General features: G+C 45.7%; 1 protein-coding gene across 50 annotated transcripts in view; it reads right to left on the bottom strand.

Moving 5' to 3' along the window:
- The window catches only part of ARMC9 (armadillo repeat containing 9), a 180,867-nt gene that overhangs the window by 73,494 nt on the left and 92,512 nt on the right, over positions 1-14,861 (bottom strand). For all 50 annotated transcript variants that reach the window (XR_012421558.1, XR_010580129.2, XR_012421552.1 and 47 more), the window contains 2 exons: positions 11,264-11,354; positions 6,122-6,177 (listed from right to left, as the gene is read on the bottom strand). Coding sequence is in view for 36 of the 50 variants with exons in the window: in XM_074010479.1 (XP_073866580.1) it covers positions 6,122-6,177; positions 11,264-11,354 (147 nt within the window). In the remaining 14 variants the exon portion in view is untranslated. The remainder of the gene's footprint in view (positions 1-6,121; positions 6,178-11,263; positions 11,355-14,861) is intronic.

Below are 14,861 nucleotides of genomic sequence, written 5' to 3'. Positions count from 1 at the left end.
ACCATGTTGGCCAGGGTGGTCTTGAACTCCTGGCCTCAGGTGAGGTGCCCACTTCAGCCTCTCAAATTGCTGGGATTCAGGCATGAGCCACCACACCCTGCCTCAATCTTTAACTTAAAAAAATGTTTCCAAAAGATTTGTGGCAAAGGGATTAGAAAACTCGATCTTTAAAACATTTGTAATGATGGTGTAAAGGGTTTGGAAAGAAGCACAGCTGAAAAAAGCAGAAAGGATATGAAATTGGAAATGTACAACGTAGCAAATTCAATCCAGATTGGCAAAAAATTAAAAAAAAAATAGAGTAACAGCACCTATGGCTAGTGGAGATGGAGGGAAGTGGCTCCTTCATGCTCTCCTAGTGAAATCTGAATTATTAACAGCCTTTGAAAAGAGCAATCTGGAAAAATCTATTACCAAAAAAATACATTTTGATCCAGCAGCAAAAGCCCATATAAATAAAAGCTCTGGTAAATAAGGATATATATATATTTTTTTAGACGGAGTCTCGCTCTGTCACCCAGGCTGGAGTGCAGTGACCGGATCTCGGCTCACTGCAAGCTCCGCCTCCCGGGTTCACGCCATTCTCCTGCCTCAGCCTCCCGAGTAGCTGGGACTACAGGCGCCCGTCACCTCGCCCGGCTAGTTTTTTGTATTTTTTAGTAGAGACGGGGTTTCACCGTGTTAGCCAGGATGGTCTCCATCTCCTGACCTCGTGATCCGCCCGTCTCGGCCTCCCAAAGTGCTGGGATTACAGGCTTGAGCCACCACGCCCGGCCTAAATAAGGATATTTTTACAAAGATTTTAACTACAGCATTGTTTGAAGTAATAAAAATCTAGAAAATTATACATTCATAGCATTAAAAAGTATCAACTTGCTACACTGCCTAACTCAGAAGGACTTTCAAGAAACATTAACAAGAGAAAAAGGTGTAGAAGTATGTGTGTTCCTATCTCTATGCTATCTCATTTTGAAAAACAAATACTGACGAAAGTATATACGGATCTGTGTATAGTACACACCTCCGTGTACTCTGCCTGTGCATCTTTTAAGTACGAAAGCACGTGCACATACTACATCATTAACATGGGTTTCTTGGGGGGGTTTGATGTGAGTGCAGTGGAGGCGCAAAGGATAACGCTTATGCTTGTGCTGTCTCCCCTAGAGAATGCCACCCTTGCTGACCACACCCTTCCCTTCCTCAACCAATCTCACTTCCTCTTCACCCCAGGCCAGCCATCTCCCAGTATTCCCGGAGTACTTGGAATTTCTGCAGCACTGCCTGTGTCTGTCACCTTTATGAACCTATAATCCGTATTTATTTTCTGTTACTTGCTGTTTTGCATTCATGTATACCTCACAAGAAGGCAATATAGGGCAGTGGTTAGGAACATGGACAACTGAGTCAGACCACCTGGATTTGAATCCCAGCCCCGTAAGTTACTTATTAGCTGTGTGAACTTGGCAAGTGACCTATTTCCTCTCTGTCTCCTCATCTGTGAAAAGTGAATAAAATAGCACCTACGACAGGGCTGCTGAGAAGAGGAGATCACTGAACACCCATAAGGTGCCTAGAACAGTGCCTGGCGCCCGGCAATGCCAGCAGGCGGGAGCTGCTGTTGTCAGAATCACTGTGATCTTCCCTATCTAGGCTGGAAACTCTTGGAGGTATTTCAAACCACAGATACTCTTTTAGATTTCTTTTGCATCCCCTCCCCATTAGTTCCTACAATAGTGTTATTTCGAGGTCCTCAAATATTTGTTGAGTAAATATATGAGCAACTCTTAGATTTGAGCACTTTGTATAGAAGGAAATTGCTGAGCATATGATTGTCACTTACATGGCAACCAGCAAGTAAATGTCCATGGCTGACCTCACCTGGCACTTAAACCTGTTTTGTCAAGAGAGGAGAATATTTGTCTTAAAAATCAGTCTTCTAGAATAGCACAGAAAGGCCTTGCATTTCTGCTTAACGAAGCCATACAAGGAAACTGGCTGTGATATATAGTAAGGAAACCTGAGTCACTGGGGGTGAGAACAATGGAACCAGGCTCCTAAGCTTAGTGATTTACCATCAGCCCTTTTGTAACATACTACGTCTGTTTCATATAAAATAAATGCATTAGGTAACACATTTCTCCAAAGTGCTAAATGAGATGCATTTGAAGCCTTAAATAACAGCTGTCATTGTCCATTCCCTGGGGTGTACTGTCCAAGCTGATCTAAAGATGGTTTTGTTTCTCTGGAGGTTTAAATGGGTCTGGGGCCTTGTGGGCCAAGAAAGTATAAGTGGTTTAGAAAACAATGAAAACGGCCGGGCACGGTGGCTCAAGCCTGTAATCCCAGCACTTTGGGAGGCCGAGATGGGCAGATCACGAGGTCAGGAGATCGAGACCATCCTGGCTAACACGGTGAAACCCCGTCTCTACTAAAAATACAAAAAACTAGCCGGGCGAGGTGGCGGGTGCCTGTAGTCCCAGCTACTCGGGAGACTGAGGCAGGAGAATGGCGTAAACCTGGGAGGCGGAGCTTGCAGTGAGCTGAGATCCGGCCACTGTACTCCAACCTGGGTGGCAGAGCGAGACTCTGTCTCAAAAAAAAAAAAAAAAAAAAAAAGAAAACAATGAAAACACCCATCTTTTCGATGCCATCCTGCAGACTCTTCCTGCCTTGAATGTTCAAGCTCTCCCTCTTGGCTGGAGCTATCCCATCAGCATTTTAACATGCTCAGGTTTCTCTCATCTTAAAACAAACAAAAATGCACCCCTCAGCCACTATTGCTCTTCTGTGCACAGCCCAATTGCGGGAGGAGCAGTATACACTTTTTAAGCCATTTTCTCACTTCCCACCTGCTCCTCAATCCATTCATTCCGCTTGTGCTCCATCAACCCACAAAAATGCACAGCAACTGACTTCCACGCCACTAAACCCCATGTCCTGTTCTCACTTCTCTCTCGAGGAGCCTCAGAGCCTCTCTGCATTTCTCACCCGAACTTCCTTATTCCTATTCCCAGCTTGCAGTTTATAACGTCAGCAAAGAGGGCGTAACTGTCCACGCCTTTCTGCTACATAGGCACACATATAATCCATAGCCATGTGCGTTTATACATTTGCCTCTTCCGAAATTATTGGTCAAATTACTTTATGATTTCCTTTTTTTATTTGACAATATATCCTAGACAGTCTATAAATCAGAACATGCATTTCTAGCTCTACCTTTATTTTTTTTTTATTTTAGTATATAAATGTATGTATATTCAGACATAACTTTGTTAGGTTAGCACGTTAGATCAAGTCATTACAAATTACAGAGAAAAACTAGACTTTGCATCGGGGGTTCTCTTGAGAGTTTCCAGTGGGGCAGGGATAGTAGTGGTGGAAATTGTGAGTGCACAGATTTCAGCTCAATATGATTTAGAGTGAGCATAATTTACCCTGGTCTCAGGCCCCATCCCACTAGAGCCACAATTTTTTTTTTTGAGATGGGGTCTTACTTTGTTGCCCTGGCTGGAGTGCACTGGCAGGATCTTAGCTCACTGCAGCCTCCGCCTCCCAGGTTCAAGTGATTCTCATGCCTCAGCTTCCCCAGTAGCTGGGATTATAGGCGCACGCCACCATGTAACCAGCTAATTTTTGTATTTTTAGTAGAGATGGGGTTTCACCATGTTGGCCCGGCTGGTCTCTAACTCCTGGCCTCAAGTGATCTGCCCACCTCGGCCTCCCAAAGTGCTGGGATTGCAGGTGTGAGCCACTTTGCCTGGCCCCATTAGAACCATTTTATCTTTAGAGTCGCTAAGCAGCTAACTGAAAAGAGTGGTTTCATTTTCTGTGTTTTGGGTCTAAATATTAAATGAAAGAGCATTTACATTGCTAAGCAAGATAAGGTATGACTGCAACACCTTGCAAATAATTTTGCTGTCTCCTTCAGAGCTGTCACCTTGGGAAGTGATAACCACATTCCAACAACAGTGTTACTTCTCAAAGGATTCTTGGAAATTTTCTTTTAGCCTAAGATCTGTCACTCTCTTTCTTCCCTCCAACTTTGAAAGATAGTTATAAACGTAATGCTTGCCGCCGGTGAAAGCTGAGTAAAATCCAAGCAAGCCCGGCTGTGCCCGGACTGCCCCTGCTGACACTGGCGAGGCGCAGTGAGGCCTACCCGGGAGAAGGAGCCCCCCATCTGCTGCCATCTGGTTCATCACAGAGTCCCATTTGGCCCAAATGACAGATCCTTTCCTTATAATTTTCCAACTAAGCCTCTTATAGGAATCTTCTGAAAATTCTAGTTATCACAAGTATTTTCAAACATCAACCTCTTAAAAGAGTAGCAAAAGTCCAGAAGATTACAAGACTTCTGTGTTTGTTCATTTATAGTAGACAATTGTTTTCAGAAGGAAATTTCCAAAAGTTGAGTTCTCATCATTAACTAGAACAGTTGAACAAAATGAATTTTCCCTTATAAGATAAAAACAGGATTCATAGCAAAAACAAAGCAAAACGAAAAACCAAAGCAAACCGGAAAACCCAAAGGGATGATACAAGAAGGAAAAAAAACAGATCTCGAGAGGAACTTCTGGACACAATGAAAAAAAGTTGTTAAAAACAAATAATTAAACGTTAATTTAAACTATCATTTAGAATGATATTGAAGGGCCAGGCACAAAGGAGGTGTGACTCATTATAATCTAAAGAAGGCTGCCTGAGTCCGGGAACTGCCTAGGGCCTGGCAAACAATGGCCCAAGTGTCAGGTGCCTGCTTTCGTATGCCCGCCAGCTAAGAATGATTTTTGTGTTTTAAAATATTTGAAAAAAGATTTAATGACGTAAAAAAAATTGTATGAAATTCAAATTTTCAGTGTCCATAGTTTTACAGGAACACGGCCACGTTTGGCCACTTATGTACTGCTGACAGCCACTGCGTTACAGCAGCAGAACTGAGTGGCTGGAACAGAGACTGTGTAGCCTGCAAGCCCTAAAATAGCTCCTATCTTTTCCTTTACAGAAAGCGTCTGCCGACTTCTGTTCCAAACCCAATTTTACCACCATCAACTCTTTGTGTGAGCTCAAGCTGGTGTTTTCCCTCTGGCTCCACCTATGTAAACAAAGGGGCCTGGAGAAGATGATAGGGGCCAGGACCCCTATCTGGAGGTCAAGCTCTGCACCGCGGGACATGGCAGGAAAAGCCAGCAGGAGCACGTGCCCGCTGATGCCACCTGCAGCTCATGAAGAAAACGGCAGGCACAGAGGCCGCCTGCTGAGGAAGCATCTCCCAGCAGATCTCAGCACATCCTCTCTAGCGGGGGCTCTTAAATACCTCTTTCCCAACTGATGCCATCAGTGATCAAAAACCTGGCTTTTACACATTTCAGAAACTGACAGGCCATGACTCCAAACAAAACACATCGTCTGACATCCACTTTTTCAGTGAATGCTTCCCGCGAATGAAGGCAGGCAGATCAAGTATGACCAGAGGGGACAACAGGTCTTTTCCTTCTGGGTCTCTGAAGGAAAACCATGTAAAATCTTGTCATCTGAAAATCCAACTACAGTCCCCGAGTCACCATTCTTTACGTCATTTCAGAGACTCACATACATTAACTTCTAAACCTTCATGCTCTAAAACACAAGCAAGTAGATTTTTCACAGCTGAGGAAACACAAATCAAAAGAATGCAAATAACAGAGAAAACTGGTCAGTTCCGTTAGCTCTGAACTAAACCCAGGACCTCTCAAGCCAGAGACTCTCGCCAGGCACCGACGCGCCCAGCACTCCCACCGCTGAGGAAGACAGGCCAAGGCTCGTGCCCCTTCAGAGCAAAAGCTCACACAGAAGAATGGTCATTGTTCAGCTTCCCATGAAACCCGAATGGCGGGCAATGCTGCGTCTCTGCTGTGAACCCAGGGAGTGTGGGAGTCTTCAAACATGGCCACTGGGCTCTCCACATGAGACCCCAAGTGAGACCTGAACCCCCACCCAGCGGAGCTTTAGCCAACCCCCAGAATTGTGAGAAACAGTGTCGCAGGAATGAAAAATCTCCATTTCTGGACTAACTTGTCAAGGCAGGAAAGAGAGAATAGTTTGGTAAGAGTTTTCTATGTGGTGTCAGGAACCTCCAACTTACTTCATCATCTTCATCTTCATCATCATCAGATTCAAGAACACCATCTGGTAGCTCTTCTATAAAGAAAAAAAGAATCAATGAGTAATGGATAAACAGTGGGAGCACCGGTCCCCGGAATATGTCAGCCTCTGCAGAGACAGAAACATCTTTTTTTTTTTTTTTTTTTTTTTGAGACGGAGTCTCGCTCTGTCGCCCAGGCTGGAGTGCAGTGGCCGGATCGCAGTGGCCGGATCTCAGCTCACTGCAAGCTCCGCCTCCCGGGTTCACGCCATTCTCCTGCCTCAGCCTCCCAAGTAGCTGGGACTACAGGCGCCCGCCACCTCGCCCGGCTAGTTTTTTTGTGTTTTTTTTTAGTAGAGACGGGGTTTCACCTCGTTAGTCAGGATGGTCTCGATCTCCTGACCTCGTGATCTGCCCATCTCGGCCTCCCAAAGTGCTGGGATTACAGGCATGAGCCACCGCGCCCGGCCGGCGACATAAACATCTTAATGAGAATGAGGTTACATTAAAGTCATCATACTCCTAATCATCCTAATCACAACCATTTCAGTCACTGTCTGATACCATCCTAAGCAATTTTAAAGAGTAAATCTCTCCATTTTTACCAGAACAGTTATAGTAGCATGGGAAAAATTAAAAGCCAGCATATAATTTTAGAGGAATTTAAGGGAACGAAAGTATATAAATATTTATATCTAGGCATCATGCTAGATCCTGCCACACCCGTTATTTCACTTAATCCTTACAAATATTTTGTTGACTATTATCCCCCATTTTACAGAGACACAGAGAGGACAGAGGCTCCTTGGTCTCACTTCCAGTAAGTGGCAGACAGTTGAGATTCAAACCGAATCTACTTCTAAACTCCATGATTTTTCCATGGGCAGTATGGGTGGTGGTCACGGCAGGTAGGGTTCCTGAAGGCTCTGTGGTCCATTGCTAGGTCTTTTTAAGAGTTTACAAAAGAGCAGTAAGTTGGTAGCACAATGGAGTTACAGAACAAAGAGCCCCTGCTTCCTCCTCTGTAGAATAAGGATCGTATCAGTCACTTCTCAGGGGTCAGGAGGACTGCACAATACACCACAAGGGAAGCGCCTGGCCTAGGGCCAGATACGAAGCAGGCTCTACAGAGGTGCTGGTACTTTCTCCTCCACGAAGTCTTCCCTGATCCCCTTGCTCAGCAGCCATCTCTTCCTCCCCTGAACACACTCGGCGTTTTATCTAGAACTCCTGACAATTCACGCCACTGCTGGAAGATTGCTGCTTACTAATGAGTGAATGCCTGCTGACTTGTCTCTCACCCACTGCACTGGACTGTGAGTCCCTGGGGACAGAGCAGCTGACTTACTCCTCCCTCTATCCCTACTACATCTTTCTTATTATCACTTGTTTCTTGAACAAATGACATGAAGGTAAAGAAAGGCTGAAAGAAGAAAGGAAGTCAAATGGGAGTAGGAGAAAAGAAGGAACCAAAGGCCATACTTGAGGAGAGCACCCAGCTTGTAAAGGTGGCAGGCAGGATGCACCCACATTTGATCAAACATCAAACCATTCCCAGGAAGGAAGATATAGAAACCCATGTTCTCAACCTAGCGCTCATTCTAAAGGGAAGGACTCCACTGACTTCACCGGACCGAGGCCAGCGGGACACCAAAATGTGCCCCTGCTCACTGAGGCTTGCAGGCCCCACGGGTCGTAGCATTGTTGTGGAATGCCATTTAGTCTAGAAAGCGACTTTCCAGGCATGAAGACGTGATGCCACTCTGCTTTCTGCTGAAGTTTAATGACTAACTTCCCTATCCACGAACAGCATACGCCATTCCACTTTCAGGAAGTGCTGCTGCACTCATCAGTTATAAACCGCTCATTTTCGAAAACAGAAATGCCTTTTTTAAGACTCTTGGCTATTTTGTAAGGCCACAGATAGCCCAGCCACGCTTCTCTTTCTCTGCCTCCCCCTGCCCAGCTCCCCTTCTCCTGACCCCATAACCTCTTGGCCTGCTGGCTCAGACTCATCCCACTACCCAGAATAATCCTGTCCTGAGAAGTGAAGTGCCTTATAGACCTCAGCACCTCTCTGGGACGACTGTCTCCCATCCTGTTCCCTGAGTTGGTGCACACTCCACGAGGTGCCCACACTCTGATAACTAACGTGCATGGGGCTAGAATGGCATCATTCCTTTCCCGGGGGCTCTGCCTTGCTCCTGCCCAGTGACATGGCTGGTGCCTCTGTTTTCTCTCTGGCGCTGGTTCCCCTCACTGACGGCTGGCATTGTGGTCCAGGCCCAAGCCTGGGGACAAATCTCCCTGCTGTTGCTGTTGGCAGCTCACCCTGCGTTGTCAATGTCACCAGCTGGAATTTTCCTTTAGGCTTTGCCAGAATAGTCCTTCCCCACCTGTGGGGTTAGGTCACTAAAATATACTTGAATTTTAATACTTGAAGACCTTAAAACCGTACTGGAAAATTGTGCTAGAAGACTGAGATTGGACTTGGACGTGTGAAAACCCACAGAGATGTTTTCAAGTTTCTTAAAATAGAACAAGGAAACCAATACTCTAAATAAAGATGGTGGCAATGCCATTTCACACATCTTAAGAACTGGTACGCTAGCAACAATTTGCACTCTGCTATTGATTTCCACTTGAGGATGAAGACAGGCTGGAGGCTCTCCTCCTGGGTTTCACTTTGATTTGATGCTGGTGATGGATGTCGCGAGGTAGTTGTGTGTCTGGTCTTCCACCTGAATGTTTAATCACTATCAAATTTTGTTTCAAAGTGGCGGGCTCCTGCTGCTGTCCTATGGATACAGAATAACTTAGGTGCTTGAGATAGAAAGAGAAATACTTTAGGCCCTCTTTATTTAAACAATAACTTACTGAACTAAATAGGTATTTCCCAAGCCTTCCAGAACACCCAGGGTTATAAAGCTTTAGCTCTGCCCAAGACAATTTCTTCCAGAGACATCCCTTACAAAAGTATAAACTGTCCCCTTATCCCACTCTAGCAGACTGGTCCAAGGGCCAGGCTTATGAAAGAGAAAAATAATGCTTCTTGGGTCAGAGAGTAAAAGGGGCCTACCTCCTGCTTCTTGGCTGCCAGGAAGGAGGGAAGACAAGGAGACAGATGTATCTCAGTGGACTAAAACACACAGGTGGCCTTGAAGAAGATTCTCAGCCTGAATGCACAGAACTCCTGGCCTGGGAGGGCTGGGCACAGCTGATGACTATGGCACGGATGTGCAACAATCCTCCGCCCCTACCCTGTGGCCTACCCAGACAAGGCGGGAGAGCAACCTCAGGCAGGACTGAGGTTCAGGTTTTATTTTATTCTTTTTCAATATGCCAGAATGAGGGTTGAGAGTCAGAAATAAAGTTACTGCAGAAAATAAAGTTCTAATTTTTGCCCACCTGAATTTGGGATGAATTATAGCTGTTCCATAAAACCCAAAGAAGAGATATTCAATGCAAATGCGCACCCAGCCTTAAAAGGACAAAGGTTTCAAAGCTCCCTGGCTGCTCTCCTCAGCTGTCTCCTTTTCATCGGGAGCCCCTTGGACATCCTCGTTTCTGCGACCCAGGCAGTGATGCTCCGCCTTGGCTGCACATGGGACCCCCACTGGGAGCTTGAAATCCCCTCCCTGAGAGGTTCTGATTTAATTTATGTGGGGTACTGTCTTAAAATATTTAAACATCCCCCCCGGTGACCACCCTGTACAGCCAGACCGAACCCCGAGCTAGAACAAAGGCCACCTGGGGGCTTCTGGCCTTGGCCGAGCAGCTGACTCGAGACTCACTCTTCACTTTCTGCTCGCGTGCGGAAGGGATTCATGCATGTGACTTGCAGTGATGTGGGCTGATGGGTGTCAGGGAAGGGCATGAAGAGAGACTCGGTGACAAACCTGGCCCTGGGTTCCAGCAGTGCTTGGCACCTCTGGCAGGAGAACGATGTCAGGAGTCTGCAGAAAGAGCCAAAGAACTTTCCCCACGACCTCTGCCCCATCCCAGGCTTCCTGGCCTTCCTCTCTCCTGCTGACTATGGGATGTGGGTTGTTACGGTAATGGAGGAGCCTGGATAGAAAGAGGATCATATTGCCTCCTTCCACACTGCAGTTGGCAGCATCAGTGTTTCCGGAGTGAATGAATAAAAGTGGGAAAATGATGAAGTTTCCTACAGTAGCATTTGCTTTCATTATCGAACCCCTGGACCCTGGGGAAGCCACCTTAATAGTGAGTCAGGATTTAGGAGGGGAAAGGGAGAGGCCACATAAAGAGAACTTACAAGGTTAGGGAAGGGTTTCTGTAATTGCTTTTAAGTTTTTTTTTGTTGACTATATGCCTAGAGTATGATAAGAGATTGTTAATCTTTGGACAATCTGGCCTTGACTACCTGGCTGAACCTTTTTTTTTTTTTTTTTTGAGATGGAGTTTCGCTCTGTTGCCCAGGCTGGAGTGCAATGGCACGATCTCGGCTCACTACAACCTCCACCTCCCAGGTTCAAGCGATTCTCCTGCCTCAGCCTCCTGAGTAGCTGGGACTGCAGGCATGCGCCACCACGCCCGGCTAATTTTGTATTTTTAGTAAAGATGGGGTTTCACCACATTGGTAAGGCTGGTCTTGAATTCCTGGCCTCAGATGATCTTCCTGCCTCGGCCTCTCAAAGTGCTGGGATTACAGGTGTGAGCCACCACGCCTGGCCTACCTGGCTGAACTTTTGTCTATGGGTTCACTTGGGTCTCCCCACCTCCCTAAAGGCCTTTTTTTTTTTTTTTTTGAGATGGAGTCTCGCTCTGTCACCCAGGCTGGAGTGCAGTGGTGCAATCTCAACTCACTGTAACTTCTGCCTCCTGGGTTCAAGCAATTCTCCTGTTTCAGCCTCCTGAGTAGCTGGGACTACAGGCCAAGTCACCACACCTGGCTAATTTTTGTATTTTTAGTAGAGACGGGGTTTCACCATGTTGGCCAGGCTGGTCTTGAACTCCTGACCTCATGATCCGCCCACCTCGGCTTCCCAAAGTACTGGATTACAAGTATGAGCCACCGTGCCCGGCCTCCTAAAGGCCTCTTGAATGAAATGCCATGTGTCTTTCTGGCAAATGTGAACAATGCAAAAGACAGATCAAAGATTCTTGCATCAAACTGACCGGAATTAAGCTGCTTGATGATGAATTCTATCTGGCGGATCATTTCAGCGTTGCCTTCTTTGATGAAGCAGCGCAGGATGTCTTCCATTCCCTAGAAGTATTGGCGAGAGTAACAGTTAACATTTCAGTGTTTTGGGGGAAACTACGTTTCAATGAGGTCATCTCATCTAATCCAAAAAATAGTATTTTGGGGAGAGGAAGAGGATATCTTGGGTGGGGGATGGAGAAGAGGAGAGAGCTATCTTTATGAGATAGATACAAAAATTCAGCTCTCCCAGCAGGGCAGGGCCAAGGCAGTCATTGGTTGGTAACTATCTCTTTGGCAAGACAAACCTGGCCAGGTGTCCAACTGGTCCCACAAGGGCAGAAGGAAAAATCCTTGGCTTATATTAAACATTCTTTTTGTCCTTTTTATAATTCATAGTGAAATAATTTTCTTCTTATTGACTCTCTGGCTGAATTATAACACATTTACAAAAAAAAACCAAAAAACAAAAAACAAAAAATCTATTGTAAAATTTTACTGTACAATATTGCCTTAAGTTTTGGCAATATGTTGGTCTGGGGCTCGGTTTTTTCCTATGTTTTCCCTAAATTTATAAACTGTCTTCTGGATTTTAGGGCCAAATATGATCGTTGAGAAGTGAAACCATATGCTTAGAGAAGTAAATGAACAAATAGAACCTCTCTTTAAACAGATTTCATTCTTTTTCTATTAAAAGAATTATAAAGTCACTACACTATACATTGTTTATAATAATACCCTGACACCAGAATTCTCAATACTAGCTAAAAGAATTCCAGGGAAAAGTAGGGATGAGATATTGACTTAAGCACATTGTCTAATTCCTCTCCCTCCTCTTCCCTGGCAGGATTTGAACGAGTCTGTACAGCTTGAGCTTATGAGGCCTCTAACCGCTGTGAGGGGAAAGTGCTTCTAGTAATGACCTCAAAACAGAGGAAGTGGAGTCCAGAAGTACTGCCAGAGAAATGGATCTAGTGGCATGTGAGCTCCTGATCAAACTGTGCCTGAACATTTTCCTGGACTTTTCAGTTACATGAGTCAATAAGTTCCCTTTTTATGTAGGCCAGTTTGGAATCAATAGCTCTAACTGAATCAAAGAAATGCCAAGTGCAGCTTTGAACTTGCTGAGTTCTTATCATCCAAAGCAGAGCATTACCTTCTAGAAAAGTTAAATCAGTATTGTAATTGCAATTAGTTCCCTCATGAATTTAATGTGTGACCTCACTCAAATCACTTAACTTCATCCAGCCTGTTTCTTCGACTATAAAAATGAGGATAACAATTTGAGTTGACTTGAAATTTTTAAAAGACAAAGTATATAACTGGGTGTTGGTATGCAGATATACACATTTGTCAAGATGCGCTAAACTCCCCCATGTAAGGCCTGTGCTTTTCACTGTTTGTAAATTACACCTGAAGAAACAGCCTCTAGTCCAATGGCTGGCACAGAGTGGATGCTTGATAAATGGTCAAGATTGTGCTTGCTGTGTCCAGTAGGGGTTCGTGGCTCAGGAGAGAGATCTGGGAGCTGAAGCAAAGGGAAGAAACAAGGTTCCCCAGTGATGGCAGTGAGAGAAGAGCAGAGGGTGAGGATAGAACCTTAGGGAACAGTCACACTGAGCTGGGAGGCAGAGATGGGTAAGCTCACAGAGGCGGAGGGGACAGTCTGGAAGGAAGAACTCTGGAAAGCTGTCCGTGAGCTGAGGGACCAGCAGTGCCCAGGCTCCTGTAGGACCATTTGGACATCTGGCCAGGCTTGTCGTACCAGAGAGACAGTTACCAACCAATGACTGCCTTGGCCCTGCACTGCTGGAAGAGCTGAACTGTATATCTCACAAATGTGTCTCTCCCCTCTTCTCCATCCCCCACTCAGTATCAGGACCACAGGAAGGAGACAGTTATCAAGCAAAAGCAGTGTGATAAGCCCCTTGTAAAAATCTTTACTTATTTATTTTTTGAGATGGAGTCTTGCTCTACCACCCAGGCTGGAGGGCAGTGACATGATCTCGGGTCACAGCAACCTCCAACTCCAGGGTTCAAGTTACTCTCCTGACTTAGCCTCCCAAGTAGCTGGGACTACAAGCATGTACCACCATGCCTGGTTAATTTTTGTGTTTTTAGTAGAGACGGGGGTCTCGCCATATTGGCCAGGCTGGTCTCGAACTCCTGACCTCAGGTGATCTGCCCACCTTGGCCTCCCAAAGTGCTGGATTACAGGTGTGAGCTACCATGCCTGGCGATAAGCCCTTAAAGTGGCAAAGATCAGAAGTGCCACTGGCTATCTCAGGAACGTCAATGTCTGAGCATTTTTACCAGTGGAGCGAGGCCAATCATTCACTCAGGGTCTATCTTTTCTTACCAGACGTTACTTCTGCAAGATTATCTGCTCATTATTTGGTTATATATTTAAAGATCTTTGTTTGTTTGTTTTTGAGACAGACAGGATCTCACTTTGTTGCCCAGGCTGGAGTGTAGTGGTGTGATGACAACTCATAGCCTCAACCTCCCTGGCTCAAGCGATCCTCCCACCTCGGCTTCTGGAGTAGCTGGGACTACAGGTGTGCACCACCATGCCTGGCTAATTTTTAAAAAATTATCGGTAAGACAGAGAATGCCCAGGCTGGTCTCAAAACTCCTGGCCTCAAGTGATCCTCCCGCCTTGGCCTCTCAAAGTGCTGGGATTACAGGCATGAGCCACCATGCCCAACCAGACCTTTTTATTCTCATTTACTCTCTTTCATGTATCTCTAGCGTAGTTATTACTTGGGGGCCGTGGCGGGGAACTCCTCTGTAATGAAGAATTGAAGCTGTCTTGTTTTTAGAGACAGAGTCTCACTATGTTACCCCGGCTGGAATGCAGTGCCACAATCTCAGCTCACTGCAATCTCCGCCTCCCAGGTTCAAGTAATCTTGTGCTTCAGTCTCCCGAGTAGCTGGGATTACAGGTGTACACCACCACGCCTGGCTAATTTTTAAAAAATTATTGGTAAGACAAGGAATGCCCAGGTTGGTCTCAAAACTCCTGCCCTCAAGTGATCCTCCTGTCTTGGCCTCTCAAAGTGCTGGGATTACAGGCATGAGCCACCATGCCCAACCAGACCTTTTCATTCTTATTTACTCTCTTTCATGTATCTCTAGCATAGTTATCACTTGTGGGGTTGGCGGGGGGGGGAACTCTGCAATGAAGAATTAAAGATTTTTTTGGTTTGTTTTAGAGACAGAGTCTCACTATGTTACCCAGGTTGGAGTGCAGTGCCACAATCCCAGATCACTGCAACCTCCGCCTCCCAGGTTCAAGTAATTCCTGTGCCTCAGCCTCCCAAGTAGCTGGGATTACAGGTGTGCACCACCATGCCTAGCTAATTTTTGTATTTTTAGTAGAGATGGGTTTTCTCCATGTTGGCCAGTCTGGTCTTCAAGACCGGTTCAACTCGTGACTTCAAGTGATCCACATGCCTCAGCCTCCGAAAGTGCTGGGATTATAGGCATGGGCCACTGCACCTGGTCTGAAGCTTTCTTAATAGCAAATTCTCCAGTGAGAAATATCTTTTTTTTTTTTTTGGAGACAGGGTT

Source organism: Macaca fascicularis, chromosome 12, assembly GCF_037993035.2.
Source record: "Macaca fascicularis isolate 582-1 chromosome 12, T2T-MFA8v1.1".
NCBI classification, from domain to species: Eukaryota; Metazoa; Chordata; class Mammalia; order Primates; family Cercopithecidae; genus Macaca; species Macaca fascicularis.
The sequence above is the reverse complement of the archived record's forward strand: the minus strand, read 5'-3'. Positions and strand labels throughout refer to the sequence as shown.